Source organism: Schistocerca cancellata, chromosome 9 (assembly GCF_023864275.1).
Source record: "Schistocerca cancellata isolate TAMUIC-IGC-003103 chromosome 9, iqSchCanc2.1, whole genome shotgun sequence".
In the NCBI taxonomy this organism is placed as follows: domain Eukaryota; kingdom Metazoa; phylum Arthropoda; class Insecta; order Orthoptera; family Acrididae; genus Schistocerca; species Schistocerca cancellata.
In genome coordinates, this window is record NC_064634.1 from 220141679 (window position 1) to 220164717 (window position 23039).

General features: G+C 42.4%; 1 protein-coding gene across 1 annotated transcript in view; it reads right to left on the reverse strand.

Moving 5' to 3' along the window:
* Nucleotides 1-574: 574 nt before the first annotated feature.
* The window catches only part of LOC126101297 (uncharacterized), a 557599-nt gene continuing 535134 nt past the window's right edge, over nucleotides 575-23039 (reverse strand). Inside the window, exons 6-8 of the mRNA XM_049911976.1 lie at nucleotides 8911-9087; nucleotides 1006-1201; nucleotides 575-802 (exon numbers count right to left, since the gene is read on the reverse strand). Of these exons, the coding sequence (XP_049767933.1) occupies nucleotides 756-802; nucleotides 1006-1201; nucleotides 8911-9087 (420 nt within the window). The 3' untranslated portion in view covers nucleotides 575-755. The remainder of the gene's footprint in view (nucleotides 803-1005; nucleotides 1202-8910; nucleotides 9088-23039) is intronic.

Below are 23039 nucleotides of genomic sequence, written 5' to 3' on the forward strand. Positions count from 1 at the left end.
AGCGCCTAGAACCGCTCGGCCACTCCGGCCGGCGGCATAGAGTGTCATGAAAAACTTACGAGACTCGTTTCAGAAACCAGATTTCTTTTTTGAAAATTAGTATACTTTTATTTTCAGCCATATGTTCAACTTCATTCGTAAACCCTTTTCACACTGTGTAACTTGTTAAATACTTCTATCAGGTCTATCGACATTTTTCGGAGGAAAGTAGGCGAGTGTTCATCTCTTTCTGGAAGTAAAATTCCTTGGCTTTAACACTTTTAGGTTGTTAATGAAAGCTGGCCGGGGTGGCCGAGCGGTTCTAGGCGTTACAGTCTGGAACCGCGCGACCGCTACGGTCGCAGGTTCGAATCTTGCCTCGGGCATGAGGTGTGATGTCCTCAGTTTAGTTAGGTTTAAGTAGTTCTAAGTTCTAGGAGACTGATGACCTCAGAAGTTAAGTCCCATAGTGCTCAGAACCATTTGAACCATTTGTTAAAGAAAACAACTGTTTGTGACTTATTGGTAACAACAGGTCTCGATTCTAACCTTCGGTAAAGTGAATAAGAGAAAAAGAAAATAAAAGGATCGACAGTTGTTTTAATATATCAGACAAATTTATTAAGCATACAAAACGATTCACTGTTCAAAAATAAGAAAACAACTAATCTTAAACATTTTAACATGCAGATTTGTGTCATTAGTGAAGTGATGAGCATCTTTGTACCGTCCTCACAGCCATTAACTAGTTGTCGAATCGATGTGGTGAGTCGTATTCAGTACCCATAATCGCCTTCGTAGCCTCCAGCTCCAGCGCTGCCACCTGCAACAGCATCACCTAGTCAGCTACTGGTACATCTGCTACTGATCTACGGCAATGGCACAGTGACCACGAACCACTCATGAGAAATCACTGCTAAATTGTCGGGATCTAAAATTGGTAGAGTCCTCTCCGTACATTGCACGCCGTGACACGTTAGCCACCTATACTTGGAGGTACATTGTTTCCTTATAACCAGGACTCACCGTGGTGCGAGTGGTGCACGACGGGGTGGAAGCCGGACTTGTCGGCGTGGTACTTGACGGTGCGCACGCTGCCGTCCGCCTCCTTGAGCGAGTACTCGCCAGTCACGACGTCTCCGTCGCGGTGCTCCTTCTGGGAGTGGTGGTCCCCTGTGTGACCGTCAGACACCCCGTACTCGAACTCGTACTTCGGGTACGCCTGTGGCAGAAGAATGAAGATGGAAACATTGGTTACTCAGTTACAGACAATATTAGTAGTGAAACTTCCTGCCAGTTACATTTACAAAGAGGAGTAGGACTCGAATGGGAAACTTTCACCTTTCGCGGACAATGGTTTACTTCCACCAGTACCTCTCCCCTAATCTCCACCCTCTGAACCGGGCCTGGACAGCTCAGCAGGTAAAAGCACTGCCCATGGAACGCAAGGTTCTGGGTTCGAGTCTCTGGTGCAATGTCTTAATCTGCTTGGGAATTTAAAAACAGCTCAATCTCTAAGTAAAGTGAGTAACTAATTCTGGAATATTAACACTAAACTGAGGTTCTGCTTCCTATTGAAGTCTCACCAACGAAGTTGGCAGTAACTATAATACTGAGCTGCGGCTCCATGTGTGAGAGATAGCAAACATGGGAAATCTCTTCAAAGTGACAGAAGTATGTTGAATATTTCTTTTGTATGCTGTTCTTTAGCTACAAATAGTGTCAAATGCACTATAATAAGAGTCCACCAAAGTATATATACAACGTAATATTACACATTTACATATACTGATAATAGCTTGATTATATTTAGGTACACTTGAAAATACGCCATGCTCGAAACCGATAGCAATGAATAAAAAATACCAGCTCTGGTGGATTACCACTGCAAAGAAATATGAAGGCCTATATAAATACAGAATCCAGATAAAATTCGTATGTTTGGTACATTGTTCCGCAGCAAATTATGTATTTCGTCTGCATTTCGTTCAACTCATTACCCCCCCCCCCCTCCCTCCACAGTGTGCAACTACACTTGCTTCTTGCTTAGATGCTTTGTCACACAATTTTAACATTGGAATCGTTATGGAGACATTCATTTAAAGTTATGACTTGCACCCAAAAATTTCCACGTTCAGCAGTGTGCCTGTTTACTTATTGACTGGAATGACCATCTACTGTGTACAGAATAAATCAAAGCGAGACGAAAGTAATCATAAGTAGCAGAAATGGAGTCAGTGATAAAAACTTTACATCAAAACTGGGGGTCACGAAATAAACGAACTGATGATATTTCGCAGTCTTGGAGGCAAAGCAACATATTAAGGACGAAACAAGGACACAAAAAGCAGACCAACGTAGTAAAGAGGGCATTCCTGGCCAAAAAGGAATCTACTAGTTTCACACATTGACCTCAATTTGCTGAAGAACTTCGTGAGCCTTAAGGTACGAGAAGCAGCAGTGCGTGGTAATGAATCATGGACAGTGCGGAAACTGGAAAAGAAGAGAGTCGACAGCTTTTGAGATGTAGGGCTCTAGGATGAACTGATAACACAGTAAATAAGATTCTCTACAGAATTTGCGGAGAAAGGAACTTGTTGAAAAAACTGAAAAGAATTAGGGTCAGGGTGGCAAGACTTACGACGTTAGCGAGTATCTCCCATGATACTAGAGGAAGTTGCAGAGAATAAAACCTGCAGTGAAAGACACAAATTGGAACATATCCTACAAATAATTGAATACGTGGGATGTAAGTGCTACTCTGAGATGAAAAGGTTAGCACTAGAGAGGAAGTGGAGCCAGAGCCAATCAGACTGCTGATAAAAAATGACAGAGATAGAAAATTCTGCATCAGCACAGGAATTAGGACACAACTAAAAAATAAAGCTGCAATCGTAGCTCTCTTTTTTCCCAATTTCTGTGAAATCTTCACAGTGCAAAGAATAATAGATACAAATCAAAATCAAAATCAAAATACTGCCACAATCACAATGCCGAATATTGTACTTGTGGCAAACACTCGTAGCTCAACATCTCATGGGGAGGAGATAAATTTATTGAAACATAATCTTTCATTTTCTTTATCAGATTAGCTTTTTAGACATCCTTAACTGTGGAGAGAAGTGTATTTTGTAAGTAACACAAAGGGGCCTAACCCTTTACAACACGTTATCCCATCAGCATACAATATACAGTGTGGAGACTAACAAGAATAACTCTGACGATGTCCTCGTCTTCATTTGCGCTTTACCTTGCATCTATCTCATTTTACTGAGAAGTTTGCCATTCAAGTTGCAGAATCTCATTTCCTTATTCCAGTTCGTTTCTCACATTGATATCAGGCTTCTCATACTGTTGCTTTCCCCACCCTGTTTCACCTTCTCTTACATATGTAATCTATCCATTAGTTTTTATTTGAGCTAGTAGCCTGCTTCTGCCCCGTGTTGGCTATTTGTGCTATCACCCTTCCCCACCATTTCTCTCTCTCGCTCTCTTTTAAGATTTTCTGTCCAATGCAGACTGATACTTTCATAGATTGCGTTTTCTTTTTCATGTCGTTCTAATAGCTGTTAATTTTCACAAGCAGAACTTCTGTACGACTTTGTAGGCAATCACTCCTGTTCGGCTCTCTTCCATCCGTCTGAAAATCTGCAGACACGATGATTGGTCTACAGCGGCGTTCGGATAACCGTCAACGCATTCCAGACTTCGTCCTTCCCAACTTATAATCACTATAGTAGTTGAACAAACAACCATTCAAAAGGCAGACGCAGACACTCGAATGGACGCTCCTGGCATCAACAATAGGGAAATTTGCAGATCTGTTAACAATGCTCTAAAATTTTCGAGTGTCCTCCCGTTTTCGTGTCCCATTCAACTAAGTTTGAGAATAAGTTTTTACAGTTCCATCCCACGTACAAGGCAATCAACATGTACCTCACGAAACAAAAAGAAAATAGTTAATGAAGTAATTTAACAAAGAAATGCCGTTAACAACCATGCACCTTGTTAGCAATTGAAAATACTGACACATATTTACCGTCGTTATTTCAGCTAATCGTTCGCGGAACTCTCGCTACGTGGAGACACTAATTATGCCATATTCAACCGCAGGGTTTCCCAGACTGTGTTCTGCGGAACACCGGTGTTCTGCAGTAAGTGAACAAGTGTTGCTCGGAAAACTATTACTAACATGGTCACTTTTGCGACGCTTTGGCGATAGTAATTATTTTTTAAATAATTAATTGTGATTTCTGTGTTATGATTTGAAGTAGTCACTGAATAAAACAAGTTTATTTCAGGTTTTAAAAATGTTGATAAACTTTAAAATAAACATACTGTTCCCTCAGAGTATCAGGTGTCTCAAAGTGTGCCGTCATAGGAAAAGTTTGGGAACCCCTTTTCTAGAACCCTGTAGCGAGACATTTACGAACTTGACGTGCCTTTACTACAGCTGACAGAGTTGCCAGTGCCTGGAAAAGAAAGTATCTGTAACATCATCAGAAAATTAATGTTAAACGTCGATTAATGAGCATCAAAGGGTAATAAAGAGAGATACGAAAAGGGAATCTAGAGTGTAATTTCAGAGACTGTCAATGACACTTCACACTGTCAACTGAAGCACACGATCTGTTTCCAATTCGCTCTTTTATACGTATATCTCTTGACCGCACTTGGTAGATAAATTACATTTGACAGGTTTACACTGTACTCATAATCGGAACTAAATATCCTGTATCTTGCTGTGAAAGTAACACGGCGAGTCTTAATCAGTCACTGTGGTGTTTAAGAATTAAATCAAGTGACCACAATGACTCTTTGCTCCACGGTTTTGCTTTCTAACAAGATTCAGAACTTTTAGTCCTGATAGTTACTGTCTGAGACGAAAACAGTTAATTGTAATTTATCTATCGAATTTGGTCAAGACATTTATAAATAAAATAGTGTTCAGTCACTCCACTTAGCTGTAAGCAGCGGAACGTGAAAATCATGTGGAGGTCGTTAAAACACCCACAAGCATAACCGTGGGCATATTCCGCATGAGTGCAAAGCATGCAGGCTGGACAAGATGTGCTGCACCTGCCTGCACGTGCGCTTCCTTGTAATAGTACTCGAAACCTATAGTAGGCAAAGCGGTGTGGTAGTCTTCAGCCGTTTTTGACGTCACACCAAGCTCGTGTGAAAGATGGATAGAGGCATGCAGTAGGAAGATTGCATTCAGCACGTTTACGTTTTCTCTTCTCTTATCCTGGATCCAATATGCATTAGTGAATTTACTGATGGATGAATGCATCGTGTCTAATGTGACCGAATTTTGTTGTAGCAGAACGAATGACTGTAACAGTGACGTTGTTATAAATGTTTTTAACGAATCTTACCATTCACGGTTGTTCGTGAAAACTTAGAAATTCTTAAGAATTTTCTGTCAGTTCCCTGTCTCAGTAATTTAAATACAGAGAACAAAAAAACATAAATTTCATACGAACATTTAATCCTGATAATTATAACGAAACAATTTGGTTACGTGGCAGTGAAACATTTCGTAAACTGTTCTGTTGGCCATGTTTGTTTCTTGGAAAGGATAGATCTCTTTGGAACAATAAATATCGTGGTTAATCAGACCTTGATAATCTGCACACACACTGCAATTCCATAGTATGAAAAATCAGAATCTCATATCCATGTATGGATAGCCCTGGGCACATCTGGAAAATGTTGGATTGATTTGCTATTAGATGAGAAGACACGTGCAAGAATTTTAGAAGTACAATGAACCAGTGAAACACAGTCGTCAAACGGAGAGACGGACAGAAGCCACCTGCTGTTTACGACATCTAGCATACAGGAAAACCTGCGACTCCCACAATAGGTACAATTACTTTGGAAACACAAAACTGATACACAATTGCTATCAATTAAACACGTTGATTTCTCATTATGTTACGATACTTTCTATTTAACTTCCTTTAGTGTCTGTCTGAAGACCATATTACACTGACAGACGTTATATTAAACATTGTGCAGCCAAAATACTTATAATTATATTTTGGGGAAAAGAAGTAGGACACGTGAAATCTGTGCATTAAGATATACAACGGCTTTGAGAAAATAGGGTGTCAGGCTGAAGGAAGGAGGAGAGAAAGGAGAATTGCACAGAAACGTATGAAAATGATGACTAAAGGAGAATGTACCTTGAGAAATTAGGTACTACAATCATGCAGTTAAACGTTTGATTTGATTTGCTGCCTCACTCACAGTTTAGGAAATGTTTGACTCAAAGAAGTTCTCAAGTTTGGCAGATGTGTTTCCCATGGAGGCATTTGCAAAATTAAGGACAATGTACAAAAAGTTTTTTCATATTGTTGGATTAAAGTCTGAAATTTAGATTATGTTTACGTCAAAATATCTTACAGACAAGTTTTCGAAGGAAACATAAGGTTTCCTGCATCAAAATTTACTTCACATTGGACTTCCAGAATCATATAAGCTCTATGTATTGATTTTAACCAGCCGGCAACATCGTCATCAGTAGAACGACCATTGACCACAATGAAAAGAATAAAGACTTCCGTCTGCACTACCCATCTTGTTCACAGAAAAGGACCTGTTGATGCAGATTAAATTTCAAAACTCATTTTTCGATGACATTGCCGAGCAGTTTTGCAAGAAGAACCGCAGAGCTGAGGTCCAAAAGGAGACAGTCCGACTGCAAACAGTTCCAGTCATTCTACCAAGAAGGAGGTACACGGCTCGGTTGTCTGTGTCATGCTTAGACGGTCAATACCGCCGTTCGATCGCCTCCACATTGTTACTTTGTGCCAGGAAGGGCTCTCGACAAGGGAAGTGTCCAGGCGTCTCGGAGTGAACCAAACCGATGTTGTTCGGACATGGAGGGGATACAGAGAGATAGGAACCGTCGATGACATGCCTCGCTCAGGCCACCCAAGGGCTACTACTGCAGTAGATGACCGCTACCTACGGATTACGGCTCGGAGGAACCCTGACAGCAACGCCGCCACGTTGAATAATGCTTTTCGTGAGGCCACAGGACGTCGTATTACGACTCAAACTGTGCGCAATAGGCTGCATGATGCACAACTTCACTCCCAAGGTCCGTGATGAGGTCCATCTTTGCAACCATGCAGCGCGGTACAGATGGGCCCAGCAACATGGCGAAAGGACCGCGCAGGAATGGCATCACGTTGTCTTCACCGACGAGTGTCGCATATCCCTTCTACCATACAATCGTTGGAGACGTGTTTGGAGGCAACCCGGTCAGGCGCAACGGCTTAGACTCACTATCGAGCGAGTGCAGCAAGGTGGAAGTGCCCTGCAGTTTTGGATTGGCATTATATGGGGCCGACGTACGCCGCTGGTGGTCATGGAAGGCACCGTAACGGCTGTACGATACGAGAATGCCATCCTCCGACCGATAGTGCAACCTTATCGGCAGCATATTGGCGAGGCATTCGTCTTCATGGACCTCAATTCGGACCCCCATGTTGCACATCTTGTAAATGACTTCCTTCAGGATAACGACATCGCTTGACTAGAGTCGCCAGCATGTTCTCCAGGCATGAAACATATTGAATATGCCTGGGATAGATTGAAAAGGGCTGTTTATGGACTACTTGACCCACCAACCACTCTGAGCGATCTACGCCGTATCGCCGTTGAGGAGTGAGACAATCTGGACCAAAAATGCCTTGATGAACTTGTGGATAGTACGCCATAACGAACACAGGCGTGCATCAATGCAGGTGGACGTGCTACGAGGTATTAGAGGTGTGCACAGTAATCTGGACCACCACCTGTGAAGGTCTAGCTGTATGGTGGTACGACATGCAATGTGTGGTTTTCATGAGCAATAAAATGTGCGGAAATGATGTTTATGTTGACTTCTATTCCAATTTTCTGTACATGTCCCGAAACTCTCGGAAGCGAGGTAATGCAAAATTTGTTTTGATGTGTACACATGTTTTGAGACGTAATAGTAGTAATGATTCTGAACAAAAAACTTCATGTGAACATATGCCCTATTGTGAATGGTTTCCGACATAGAACACGTTTAAAGTCACTTTTGTACATTCTTCTTCAATCACTCGAAAACCGCACACTCCAACGAAAACGTGTCTCAGTACACAATTAAACTAAATTAAATTTGCGTCAAAATAGGTCCTATTTTTTCTCTAGGATTGTTTGCGAGAGACCGTGGGAATATTGAAAATCTCGCGCGACGCGGGTACGCTGTAGGTTAAGTATTTTTTGGAGATTAGTTTGAGGTAGTTTTCCGACTTGATAGACCACAAGCGTCCTGTTCGTCTCAACTTCCTCTATGTTACTGTGGTACATTGTAAATAATGACAATTAATAATACAGAAAATAAATAGAAATGTGCGTTAAAAGTGTTCTATCTCAGAAACGATTCGGAATAGGGAATATGTCCACATCAAGTTTTTTGTTCAGAATCAGTAATGCTATCACCCGTCAAAACACGTACCTTTCCTCCTAACTCACCCTGTACACACGTGGAACGGATAAGTTTCATTTTGCATGCCTTTACAATATTTTCAGGATACGCCGCAGCGCTGAACTCACTGAGCCTTCTGGAACTGGAAGCCTGTAAGGTCTGAACCTCAAAGAACAACGCCACCTGACATCTGCTGCTAGGAGGTAATTAGCGTTTCGAGGCGCAGCATTAACGCCAGCTACAATATTTTTTTAAGAAAGAAAAAAATCGCTGTTATCAACAAACTGAAAAAAGTTGAGCGCAATTATTTACACCCATGCGTAAAGTAGTCGAAATGCTTACTGGCAATTTAAATTCTGTAATACATTATTGAAAAAATATTTTACTGTAACTTCCAGGGCGGCGGCTCCGCCTCAGAGCATTTACGAGCGGCATCTGCTTAAGTCCACTGTTGCACTCACCACGTAGTCGACGCTGTGTCCATGTCCATGTCCATGGCCGTGACCATGGTCGACCTCTACGGGATGCCCCGGGCCCACGACAGGCGCTGATTGGTGGACGTAAGAATGCGCGTGCCCGCCGCACAGCACCTCCTGCCATCTAGCGGCCGCCGCCAGCACCAGCAGCGCGAACACCATCTGGCGGAAACAGGTGCAGCGAGCGGTCAGAGATGGCGGTTACATTGCGTAACACTTGTGCCGGGATAAGGCCCAGCGGAAGAGAAACTCGACGGCACAGCTTGCTCAATTCGTTTGGACACGAAGATATTGAGAACAAAAGGACCAAAATGTAAGAAAGGAATGCGAGGTGGAGCACTATCTGGAGCATTAGCGCTATGCTACCAAGAAGGAAATGCGCATGAACGTCTTTCAGGTGTGGCCTTGGCCTCGTCCGTGACATTGATAAGTCTACAGGATGTCCAGGCAATGAACAAAAAGTGCATAGCTGCATCATAGCAGCCCAGTGAATGTTGATAATTTCAGTCTCGACACCAAGCTCTAATTACCGAACCATGTATGAAGGTCATCATTTGGACTGCCACCTACAAAACTGCAGTACAACTTAGCATCTGTGCTGTGCGAAATCCCACAAGGAAATATTTCCATCAGTTTCTTTAAATCACGGCTGCGTCTTGTCACGGTCCGCGCGGTTCCCCCCATCGGAGGTTCGAGTCCTCCCTCGGGCATGAGCGTGTGTGTTGTCCTTAGCGTAAGTTAGATTAAGTTAGATTAAATAGTGCGTAAGCTTAGGGACCGATGACCTCAGCAGTCTGGTCTCATAAGGCCTTACCACAAATTTCAAAATTCCAATTTAAATCACGTTCCACAACCGTTGTGAAGTTTCTCCTATACTGTACCAACAGTGTAACTTACAATATTAAAAACAGGGTAGCACTTACGTGAAGACTCAAACAATAAAACATAAGTTTTCATCTGCAGAAATGTTTGTATCAAAGTCGCAGAGCCCATGTCTGTTCTAGAAAGTCGTAGCCTCCATATTCTATTAGGAACTGAGAGTTGGTTGAAACCCAATGCATAAAGTAGCAAAAGTTTTAGAAAACATGAAGAATACACATGGAAAAGATTTATTAGACTGCTCAAGAAGTGGTATGTTTATAGGAGAAATCTGAAACATTAGGACTAGCAATGTGCAAAATAAATTTGTTTGCATGCCTCTTGTGGACAACTATCAGCTGATTTAGATTAATAATCAGATGTTTCAGACACAGATATAGCTAAAGATCGATAGCACTGAAATACCCAAAGCATACGGTAACAGTAGGTGGTAGCTTTAATTTGCTCAGTAACTAATCGATAAACAACGCATATGTCATTGAAACGGTCTATCGAAGTTCACACTAAACGCTTTATCAAACAAGCGTCTCTAACAGGTCATACGCAAAAGAAATATGTTATACCTACCGGCTACAGTCAGAACCAAACTTTCGAGAAAGTAGCCATAGAGAAGTCTTAGTGATCTCTACGGGGACGATGATTCAAACCCAAAAAATTCATCAAAAAAACTAGGAGAGTACTTGTATATGATATAACTGGTAGAAAATTACTAACATTCAGCAAAGATAAAAATTAGTTCAAGTTTGATGAATAGAGAAAACATGTAAGCAAATATCAAACACGATAAAAACTCCACTCTATATATAAAATAACAAGTAAAATACGACAAAGACCTTCCATACTTCAGTGACACATTTCAGAGGTCGTTCCAGAAACAGAAAATGTGACAGTCTGACTAGAAAGAGAAAACTGACTACTGACATAGAAAACTTAATGGCTAGTTGTGAGTCCTGCAGAAATGTCTAACATGTGGCCTACAATATTTTCCTCATACCGACCTCTCGTTAGAGCTCTTAAAAAATCATAGGGAGTTCTGATCATACGTAAAATCAAAGAAATGCTCTCTGCTGTCGAAACTTAACAGACAGAAAAATGAAATTTTAAAATATGCATTTAAAAATATATTCTCGCATGACGATATTATTACATACAGTGAGACACATTTACAAAAAAGCTCCGGTATTGAAAAATGTTTAAAACCACCAAAAGACTCCAGACCCTGACGGATTTCGTATTAGATTTGATAACGGCCGAAATTCCAAGCTCACATTTACTGGGTTATCACTTGTACAGCGAATAGTCTCACATGAATGCAAAATGGCACCGGTCATTCCTGTTTACAAACAAGGTGAACGAAATGGTGACACGACTATAGGGCAGTATCGTTAATGTCTTCCTATTGCAGAATGCAGAGCATGTTCTATTAAAGGATCAGAATGGGTTCAGCAGAAACTAGTGAAATACAGCTCTGTCTTTTCAGTTTCAATGTTTTGTAAATAAGCAGACAGATTCCGTCTTACGAAATCCTTTCAACATTTTATCATAGTGATGACTGACAACAATGGTAGAAACATATTTTTGCTTGGCTAGAAGAATTTTGAGTAACAGAACCCAGTACGATAGAATGGACGGAAAATTTTCAGCATAAATGAAAGAAATATTAGTTATGTCCCAAGAAACTGTTGCTAATGTTCGCAGTATACATAAACGATTTATTAGATAGCGTCAGAAGCAATAGCAGATTGTTCGCTGACGCTGATGTTCTCTGCAGCAAAACATTGTAGCTGGGCGATAGTCAAGAAAAGGCAGAACGAGTTAAACAGTATGTCCACCTGGTGTACTGAACGGTAGCTCTCTTCATATGTGTATAAATTTAAGATAATAACCAAAATAAAGACAAAGAGCTCAGCAGTGTCTGATTACGGACTAGTGATAAGCGTCTGCATTTCGTCACATTATTTAACTCTTTGTCTACCATTAGGACGTTTGAGTCGCACGATAGTCTACCAGAGAACTAGTGGGAATTTGCTGCATGATATTACTACATTTCGCCTTCCCACTAGTGAAGGGAGATCTGCTAATATTTTGCATAAATCTTATAGACTGTTCCTGTGCATTGTGCTGTCTTCAAGTTTCGTTGTTAACTCTGTGCTCTTTATCGTCGCATCGAATTTGTTGGCGCCTGCAGCTAGGCTACCCAACTAAGAGATTTGCAATGCGGGCTGATATCACGCCGTCCCAGGCTATTCGCGTCAATGAACTAACACACCTATAGACGTTTGGCGCATCACACAGCGTGCCCTTACTGAGTACCTGTGAAGTGAGTTACAGACCAGAAGAGGATAAAGGTAGGAACCCTCATTAGCAATCATAATCTCAGAAACAGGAATAGTCCGGTATGGTAAGATTTCTCTGCTTTCAAAGGATTCCAAACCTGGTCTACCTGCATTGTTACAGGCAACGAAAGCTACAGTTAGCCATCCGTTACCCAAACTAGAGGAAGAAGATACTTTCATTAAAGAAAAATTAAACCTCGCCCCACAGAACAAAGAAGGACCATGAATAAGAACAAATTGAGCTGTTTTAGAAACCGCTCTCGTTTCGTTCTTTTTACCCTTGCCAGAAGATGTCGAAGCACCAAGAGTCCCGTCCACATTGACAAGTGATGCGTAAACGTTGTTTTCGTCGTCGCCGGCGAATGCTGGTTTACAAATCACCTGTCAATGTGGACGGCACTCTTGGTGCTTCGACATCTTCTGGCAAGGGTAAAAAGAACGAAACGAGAGCGGTTTCTAAAACAGCTCAATTTGTTCTTATTCATGGTCCTACTTTGTTCTGTGGGGCGAGGTTTAATTTTTCTTTAATGAAAGTATCTTCTTCCTCTAGTTTGGGTAACGGATGGCTAACTGTAGCTTTCGTTGCCTGTAACAATGCAGGTAGACCAGGTTTGGAATCCTTTGCAAGCAGAGAAATCTTAGCATACCGGACTATTCCTGTTTCTGAGGTTATGATTGCTAATGAGGGTTCCTACCTTTATCCTCACGGGAATTTGTCTTTGTCTTGTCGTAGACGTTCTAAGATAAATTCTGACTGTAGCGTTCACTTATGGGTGAAGGCAAGTGGTCCTTCTTCTTTGGAGGATTGTCGTATTGTGGGCGATGTTACGTTATATAATCATTGAAAGTAGTGTTCTCAATAAACGGCCCTTTTCAGGGCCACAATGAGTAATGTGACAATTAGCACGTACATCCATTAATGTTTGTCTGTTTTCCGTATGTCTTGCAGTTTTTGCGTAGTCATCTTCTGAGGCCGCAAAGATACTGACAACAGACATCGAACTCCTTCACAGACGAGCTGTTTGTCCGTTAACGCGTCAGCACAGCTAACAGAAAAATGTTCACGTCACTTGAATGGTTTTCTTTCGAGGAAAAGGTTCCCGCGTAGCCTTATTAGGTAACTTTATGTATCCAGTTACACAACTTCATACGAATGATGATCAGACAGTGGGCTGCAGGATTTGCTTTGGTAATAGTGATAGTATTGAGTTGCCGCTAGTACTGCGACATAGGGTTGAAACATATTCATCTGTGTGCGTTACAGCTGGAGACGGTCAAGGTGAGTATGGACAACATGAGCAGGGCTTAAATGCAAACCTGTTTTATCAAAACGACATCAAACGCTTCTGGTCTTTGCGAGTATCGATGCATTAAAGGAGTACGGAGAGGTCTTCTAGGTTTGAACATCATGATTCGGAAGTTCGAATTAATAGGCGATTTAGAAATTGCTCCTGGAAGAGGTCGACAGCCAATTGCACCAAAAATTGCTTAAGAAGTTGCTGTTGTCATGGCCGAGAATACTAGAAGCAATGTGCAGTGCATGGACGGAGTCACGACAGCTGAACTTTCCGTGGTCCACCGTTCGAAAAGTTCTGCAAACAATTGTGAAATGGTATCTCCAGTGCGGTTCCAGGCTGTCGTGGATACAGATGGTCGTCAGTCTGAGTAACGTTTTTAACCTAGGCGAACCATCAGACTATCATTCTGCACTTTGTCTTTTTGTGGTTGGTTCGTATTGACAACACAATGTGGTCAATTTCACCAAAGAAGAACCGCCCATGTTTTTAATTGCAGTCAAGTTGCGGCAGATGTCCGAGCTCATTTTTTCTGTACCCACGGTATGTGAGTCAAACTTTGTATTCACTTTACTTTTTTTCAAAACTTTCTAGACAATGTCTGGTTTAGGGATATTCAGTTCGTTGCTTCATTGCGATTTGTGACACAACGACGTTGACACACTACATTCGCACTTCTACTACCAAGCACTGCTTACTGACAATTGAGTGGTCGAACGCACATCTATGGTTTATAATTTTTTGTTTAAGTTGCCACCGTAGTTGTGGTACTGACGTCGCTTATGTGTCAGGAATAAAATCATTCTAGGAACGTTAAGGACGGATGCGTTAGCCTTGGATCTTTCCTTCTACCTTTTGGGTGATGACTGAATGCTCTTGCTTACTTCGTTATGAACAACTTTTCCCAACAAATTATCGTCCTCATATTAATATATTTCCATAGATAACTTCGCAAATTTTTGTCATGAATAGAAATGAGTCTGCGATGAATTTCAGTACTAATTCCCATATCACGACAAGAAACGGAATCGCAGTAGAATCTTCGCACTTACTGGTATTTTGAATCGATATTGTCATTATCGTGAAGTCATTTTTTTTAGTACAAACGTACTTCATAAGGCAAACTGAAATCATCATTTAATGACTGTGACGGCGTTGTCATTAAACAGCACGTAGGTTCAAGTAGACGCAAATGGCTAAGACAACCGGCCGCGGCCGGTTTTAACAAACCTACCTAACACAATCTTGAGTAATAAGGTAGTATAGGAATTTGGCACCTGCCCCGTCCTAAAGCCAGTCTGGTGTCAGTGTAGCCACCCTCGTGGCACACGTGAAGCTGACGATTAGCGAGACGTCACTGCAACCAACTGCGAAAAAGTTTCTCTCATTTTCAATAAGTTTGCGTCTTTACATTAAACGTAGCTCTCACACTTCCTTGCCGTAGCCCGCATCTGAAAGGTTGTTTGGAAATGTTGTGAAACACAGGGGATAAACGTTTCAGACCAGAAGAGAACAGAGGCTTTTGAAATGTGGTTCAACAGAAGAGATGGCTAGATCTACTAATCAGTAAGGAAGTACTGAACAAAATTTAGAGACAGAAAAATTCAAGTCCTAACCCGATTAAAAAAGGGTCTGATTGATAGGTCGTCCTTATACATCAAGTAATCGCCTATTTTGTTATGGAGTGGGATGAGGGGGTGTGAGTGCGGAATTCTAGAAGCAGACCGATGCTCGAACACAGAAAGCAGGTCCAAATGGTTGTAGATTGTAGCAGATTTGTTCGGATGAAAGGACTCGTACATTGTGGTCTAGCGTAGAGAGCTACATCAAACCAATCTTCAGAATGAAGTCTACAAGAATGCATCCTGCCTGCCTGCTGTGATTATTCCAGAGGTTGCTCGGAGTAGGCAAGAACGGAGAAATAAATAATTCGTAATTTTTTCAATGTGGATACGGGAAGCGAAACTGAGATGTGAACCGCTCAGCCACTTGGCACAGTTAACACTTTTCAAGGGAAGGTAGACAGACTTGGATCACAGACACTCCGTAAATTAGCTTGTCAGGGGCTAGTATTATTACTGACCGCCACCACGAAACACCTAGTTTCGTAGCAAAAGGAGTCTTACTTGTGATCAATACCGCAACTCACCTGACTGCGAAGCATTGTCGTGCTGTCTGTTGTCTCTTCTGTGCGGTTCACTTCACTGGTAACCAGTAGCTTGTAGGTCTCGCTTTTATAAGCCGCCACAGCGGCTGACGTTTTTCGTCAATTTGCTGGAGGCACGCGTTACACGGCAACCACCGTCTGGTCTCCACGCACTGGCGATTTCGCTGAAAAAGCAGCTGTCAGCGCTGGAGTTTTGTGGCTACTTGTGACAGCTAGCTGCATAGCTGCAGCTGACCGTGACGAAAGTTTGGGCACACTGCCCGCACGAGCGACATTGTGAAGGACGCAGAAGAAAGCACAGACCACCGCGACGACCACTTGCGGCGATACTACTGCAGCATTAAGCAACGGTCGACGGACGAACTCCTACGACAACTTTCTGCGTATATGACAAACACTAAGGCATGTGATCAACACATTAAGACTGATAATCGGTATTCATGCGACAGCATGATTACCGATATGTTTCAAAACACAGCGCATAAATACGGAAGTTTTCGTGCTCTTACCTCTGTTTCTATTGGTGATAAAAAAGTAGTGGCAAATGTTTTGGATATCCCTTGGGCTAGGGACCATTTGTACAGCCAATAGAAGCTTCGCATTCCTGTCACTATCCTACAGGATCAAAAGTACGAATATTACACACTTCCTCTTCTTAGGCAGATGGAGAAACTCAGTTAGTTATTCTTGATGGAGATTGTAGAATCTGATGTAGGGAAATATTATTATTATTAAGCATCAGATTGAGGAGGGGAAGCAACATATACTTTCGTGGCTCCCTTTCCCGTTTAGAAAGCTCCGCCTACCATTGTGGAACAGTGAGGCTTTGTGCGAGCGATGTGCGGTTGGAGAAGTAAAGTTTGCTAAGAAATTCCCGGACGTCACTCGCACTGAAAATGTACCTAAAGGCCATTTTAAAACTGAGATTGAAGAATATTACAAGCGGGGAAATATAAGTGGTGTGTTAACGTCGGCCTCTACTGTTCTGTCCGCACAATGACACGTCGGACACCGTTGGCTCTGTAAAAAAAACTTGGCACATAGAAAGTAAATGATTAATCATACACAAATTTAGAGTAATTGAAACTATAATTAGGGACTTGGACTTAACCTACATACAACATGTAAAGTCTGGAAGGTAGGAGACGAGATACTGGCAGAAGTAAAGCTGTGAGTACCGGGCGTGAGTCGTGCTTCGGTAGCTCAGATGGTAGAGCACTTGCCCGCGAAAGACAAAGGCCCCGAGTTCGAGTCTCGGTCGGGCACACAGTTTTAATCTGCCAGGAAGTTTCACATCAGCGCACACTCCGCTGCAGAGTGAAAATCTCATTCTGGAAACATCCCCCAGGCTGTGCCTAAGCCATGTCTCCGCAACATTCTTTCTTTCAGGAGTGCTAGTTCTGCAAGGTGTCGCAGGAGAGCTTCTGTAAAGTTTGGAAGGTAGGAGACGAGATACTGGCAGAAGTAAAGCTGTGAGTACCGGCAGTGAGTCGTGCTCCGGTAGCTCAGATGGTAGAGTACTTGCCCGCGAAAGGCAAAGGTCCCGAGTTCGAGTCTCGGTCGGGCACACAGTTTTAATCTGCCAGGAAGTTACATATAACATGTTTATACTTACGTCAATAACAAAAAGCTTGAGTGGTTTGAAAAGTTTAGAAATCACGTAGAAATGTCCATTCATTAACCACTCTGCGTTTTTCACACATACTAGTGCCACTTGCAACAAAATGGCAGTATTTATTTGTAGGGTTTAACAAATTAAAGTCTATGTAATGGTGCGTCCTTATTATACAGGAGATAAAATGAGAGTGATACCGTCCGGCAGTGGACGATGGGTTGCGGGCTTGTTTTTTTTAATATTCAAATGTTTTCAGAGTATGTCTTCAATATCGATGTTTCTACATGCACGTTAACTAGTCTACAGTTTCTTAGACGCGTCAGAGACGCTGGATTCATTTCTCCTTGTAAATCGTCAAAATACATCATTACAATGTGTAGTTAAATATTATACATTGGCAAATAAATGGCTCACGGCCTGTTTCATTACTCAAATCAGTGTTTTATGTGACGAGATGTGGCGGTGTGAAAATACATCATCTCAAGAGGCACCATTAATTCATGAGCGGTTCCTCGAAAAGCCCGCCAAAGAAAGATTTTTACTACATCTTCGCCGTCACCAGCGGACCAAAACCCAGTCGAGATTTCCAAAATGTCTATGTACAGCTAACGGCTGAAATCTGTGCGATACGTTCCTAAGATCCTGATCTCGAATAAACTCGAAAATTTTCTAGATAGGTTTATCCCTTTCCCAGATACAAAGGTTCAAAGTTTCCTAACTCGTACAAGTAAAATATGCAGGTAAAAAGGAAATAAATTGTTTGATGACGGTATACCCGTGATAAACCCATGATTTAATTAAACTGACGGGTATGCTCGTGGATGAATGATACATTTGCGTAAATTCATAGGTGGTTTCTGAGGAAACCCCAAAAAGCGTTTTTCGTCATTTTTTTTGCCATCAACAATTGACCAAACCGCAGTCGCAGCTTCCAAGATGGCTATATCCAGCGAATGGCTTTAATTTTTTTAGGATCCTAAGATTTCGGTCGCCATAAACCTTGTAAATTTTCTAGATACCGTTACCCGTTTTTTTATGCTGAGAGGATGGTAGCAGAAAAAAAGACAGAGAAGTAATAAGAACTCGAAAATAGTAAACAGTGGTCGTGGTACAGAAAGAGCGAAGGAGACAATGGCATTGTGAGAGAAAGATAAGGACATAGTGCTAGTGGAACTTAGTAGACAGTGAAAGACAGGAACAGGAAAAGAGTGAAGGAGACAGAGCCAGTGGAAGCGGGTGGGAGTCAATGATAATGAGAAACAGAGACTATGACAGTGACACCGGGGAAGAGAGAGACTATGATAGTCAGAAGAGACAGCAGTAGCGGGAAGGAACGAAGGAGACAGTAGCACTAAGAGAGAACAAGAGGGAGACAGTAACAGTGAGAGGGGCCAATAGTAGCAGGACAGAACGAAGGAGTCTATGGCTGTGTGACAGGGGACGGTGACAGTTGGAGAGCCACAAAGAGATGATGACAATCAGGTGAGCCGAGTGAGGGAGTGAGGATGGGAAAATTGGGAGTGGATGGGCAAGAGAGACTTACAGTAATGGACTACTGACTGTAATTGAATTACAGTCAGGGCAGCTTGTGGGAGTAAGAGGTGAGTTGCATGTTAAAAACAGCGCATATATATTCGCATGCCAATGTTTCTGCGAACATTTTTAAAGGTGCTGAGGAAGATAGCATAAGGCAGCTGGTACCCCCCTTCTCAGTGAGAATCTTTTAATAAAGAGGAGCATATTCGTATTTTTTTGTGCTCCGATAGGATCATTTTTCCGCTATCTCTAATATCTTCCTCATTGTGATTTTTTCTGGTTTTGTACGTTATTTCCTGAACAAAGACTTTTGCTGTCAGTGAGCCTTTTAATATTTGCATAACTAATGAAAGAAAAATTAAGAAGAAGATAAAGGAGGAAACGATAGACTCGCTAAAGAAGGCAAGCTGGTTAGAAGTAACTAAGGAAGTTTTCCAGCACATTGTAAAGATTGTAGCAAACAGGCAGAAGGGGAGTCGTGATGATGAGCGATCTGTCGTATGCCCCACTATTGGGGAACATATTGCGACGTTATGGCCTTTTGGTCGCCAGCTAAGGTGCGACTTCTGATCATCCACAAAATCACTCAGCGGGTCGAAGTCACTCGTTAACCTGTCTGGTGTGGCAAAAGAAGACAGAAAAAGCAAACCCGAGGTTTTAAATGTCGTGTTTTAAAATCATTCAAGCAGAAGGTCTGTACAAACATACTGTCGTTTGACTATCGCGTAGAGTACCGCATAGAGCAGATACGTAGAAATAGCAACCCTGGAGTAGAGAAGCAACTGAAAGAGTTGAAAACAAATGAATCTCCAGGTCCGGATGGTATCTCAGTTTGGTTTTACATAGAGTATTCTAAGGCACTGGCCTCTTAATTAGGTTGCATTCATCGAGAATCTGGCCCAGGGCAAAATCCTAAGCGACTGGAAAAAATCGCAGGTAACTCATGTACCTAAGAAGGATAAAAGAACGAACGAGCAAAATTACAGCACAATATTTAACATCGGTTTACTGAAAAATTCTTGTACTATTCTCCCTTCTAATACATTCCCTTGAGACGGAGCACTTTATGCCTACAAATCAGTACGGACTTAGGAAGCACAGCTCGTGCGAAACTCTGGTTGCCCTTTTCTTACATGATAGCGAACGGGGTCCCGGGTTCGATTCCCGGCGGGGTCTGGAATTTTCCCTGCTTCGAGATGACTGGGTGCTGTTGTGTCGTCTTCATCATCACCATTCATCCCCATTGCGGTCGGAGGAAGGCAATGGCAAACCACCTCCGCTAGGACCTTGCCTACTCTGCGGGTCTCTCGCATCGTCCTCTACGCTCTTCGGAGTACGGGACATCATCATCATCATCATCATCCTGCATACCATGGATGAAATGCAAAAGACAGTTTCCATATTCCTAGATTTCCGGAGAACGTTTGACACAGCACCCCGCTGCAGACTGTTAGCAAATGTACGAGCATGGGGAATAGGTTCCCAGATATGTGCGTGACTCGAAGATTTCTTACGTAATAAAATCCAGCACGAGTGTCCATGAGAGACAGCGGCATCGTCAGGAGTGTACCAGAGAAGTGTTATAGGACCGCTGTTATTCTCTATATACTGAAATGATCTGACAGCCTGTTTGCTGATGTGTCCTAGTATACGGGTAGGTGTCGTCGATGAGTGACTCTAGGAAGATACAAGATGACTTAGGAAAAATTTCTAGTTGGTATGATGATGGAAGTTAATGCAGTTGGATAGGAAAAACAATCACATAATGTTATAATACGGAATTTGTAGTCTGCTGCTTGACACAACCACGTCGATTATTTAGACGAAACGTTGCAAAATGATATGAAATAGAACGAGCACGTAAGTACAGTAGCAGGGAGGCGAACGGTCGACTTCCGCTTATTGAGAGAATGTTGGTGAACCATGGTTCACCTATAAAGCTGTAGCTGCCGAGAATTCTTCCGGGATGTTTGGCCATGCTCCATGGAACTCTTCTATCCCTGACGTTTCGTCTAATGCTACGTTGGACATCTTCGGAGGTGCTCCTGGTTTTGCTGAGTCTTGCCGACTGACCACGTATGTATCACCAGTCCGACCCATTTTTGAGACTACTCGAGTGTTTGGAATCCCCAGTAGGTTGCATTAAAGATAGACATCGATCAGTTCAGAGATGGGGTGCTGGATTTGATATCGATAGGTTCGATCAACAAGCGAGTATTATGGAGATTCTTTCCAAAGTCAAATGGGAATTTCTGGGGGGATGACGACCTTTTTTTTTTTTTTTTTTTTTTTTTTTAGAACCGGCATTTGAAGTTGGCTGCAGAACGATACTACTGCCACCAGCGTACATTTCGCGTAAGGACCACAGAGGTAAGAGAAATAAGGGCTCGTACGGAGATGTATAGATACTCGTTTCTGCCTTGCTTTAATTGCTAGCGGAAAAGGAAAGGAAACTACTAGTAACGGTACAAAGTACCCTCCGTCATGCACTATACGGTGGCTTCCGAAGTAAGTATGTATGTAGAAAGCGTCTTCATTTCTCACCGGCTCAGCGCAACATTGCCGAATATGGCAGCGTCGCTTTTCCTGGGCGCAGATCGATCAAAACGCTTGAGGCAGATAAACTACTTACGCTAAACGACGGAGTCGGGTGGCGGCGATAGCCGAGACCGGCCCAAGGTCACGGTTGGCGACAGCTGATAGCATGAGCTGCAGTCTGTTCATTGCTCAACACATGATTAAGTGTTGTTTACAAACAGTTGCATTACGAGAGCTGGATTGCGGGGAGTTGCGTGAGCAGTACTGTGTGCGATGGCGCAGGCGGCTATTATTATTAATTCGAGCAGATGTGTGCTAACTGGCAAGAAAGTCATTCTGATCGTTTATATCGATGATACTGTGGTCACCATTGTAGTTAGCGAGTTTCATTCATGACTTACGAAGGCGTCAGTCGTATGGAATGCTGTGTAATATGTTGTGATTGGATTTTCAGCAGTGTCGTGGGAAGAATTTCAACGTTGAATAAATTAATGGCATGCCTTAAAACGAATTTACGCGTTCTTTACCGTAAGATAAACCAGGATCGTTCCATATCAGTTTCAGCCAACGTTTCATAACAAACGAAACTACGACGGTGAGTGACATTTTTTGAGCGCGGCAGTTACTTTAGAAGACACAAGGCGAGCAAATAGATTAGTATGATGAATGCCCGATGCCGTTTACATCCAACGGTATCGCTCATGTCTACGGCCAGGCTGTTACTACCGGCCATCCTGGCACGGCTCTCATATTGGATAAGAGACCTTTGGAGAAAAGAGAACTACCTGTATGATCATCAACAGCTCAGACGGAAAACCAGTCCTATGCAAAGAAGAGAAAGGAGAAAGGTCGAAGGAGATATAGGCTCTATACAAGGGAGATGCTCCGCGCAGGATTAGCCGAGCGGTCTAGGGCGCTGCAGTCATGGACTGTGCGGCTGGTCCCGGCGGAGGTTCGAGTCCTCCTTCGGGCATGGGTGTGTCTGTTTGTCCTTAGGATAATTTAGGTTAAGTAGTTTGTAAGCTTAGGGACTGATGACCTTGCCAGTTAAGTCCCATAAGATTTCACACACATTTGAACTTTTTTGAACAAGGGAGATACACTTGAGGGCAATATTATGAGAATGAAAGAGGACGTAGAGAAAGATGAGAAGCGAGATATGCTACCGCGTGGAGAATTTGACAAAGCACTGAAATATAGAAGTCGAAACAAGACCTGGTAGTATATAACATTCCGTTAGAGCTACTGATAGCCATCGCAGAGCCAGCCATGACAAAACTTCTCCACCTGGCGAGCAAGATATACGATACCCTCAGATATCAAAAATAATATAATAATCCCAGTTCCAAAGAAACCAGCTGTTGATAGCTGTTGACCGAACTATCACTTTCATAAGTCATGGCTGCAAAACACTAACACGAATCATTTACAGAAGAATGAAGAAACTGTTAGAGCCCGATCTCGGGGAGGATCAGTTTGGATTCCAGAGAAATACAGGAACACGCGAGGTAATAACGACCCTCTCATACGAGACAATAGGAAAGTCAAACCTACGTTTATACCATTTGTAGACCAAGAGAAAGCTTTTGACAATACTGAACTGGAATACTCTTTTTCAAATTCTAAAGGTGGCGGGGATAATACACAGGGAGCAAAAGGCTATTAACAATTCGTACAGAAAACAGATGGCAGTTATAAGAGTCGAGGAACACAAAAGGGAAGCAGTGGTTGAGAAAGTAATGAGAGAG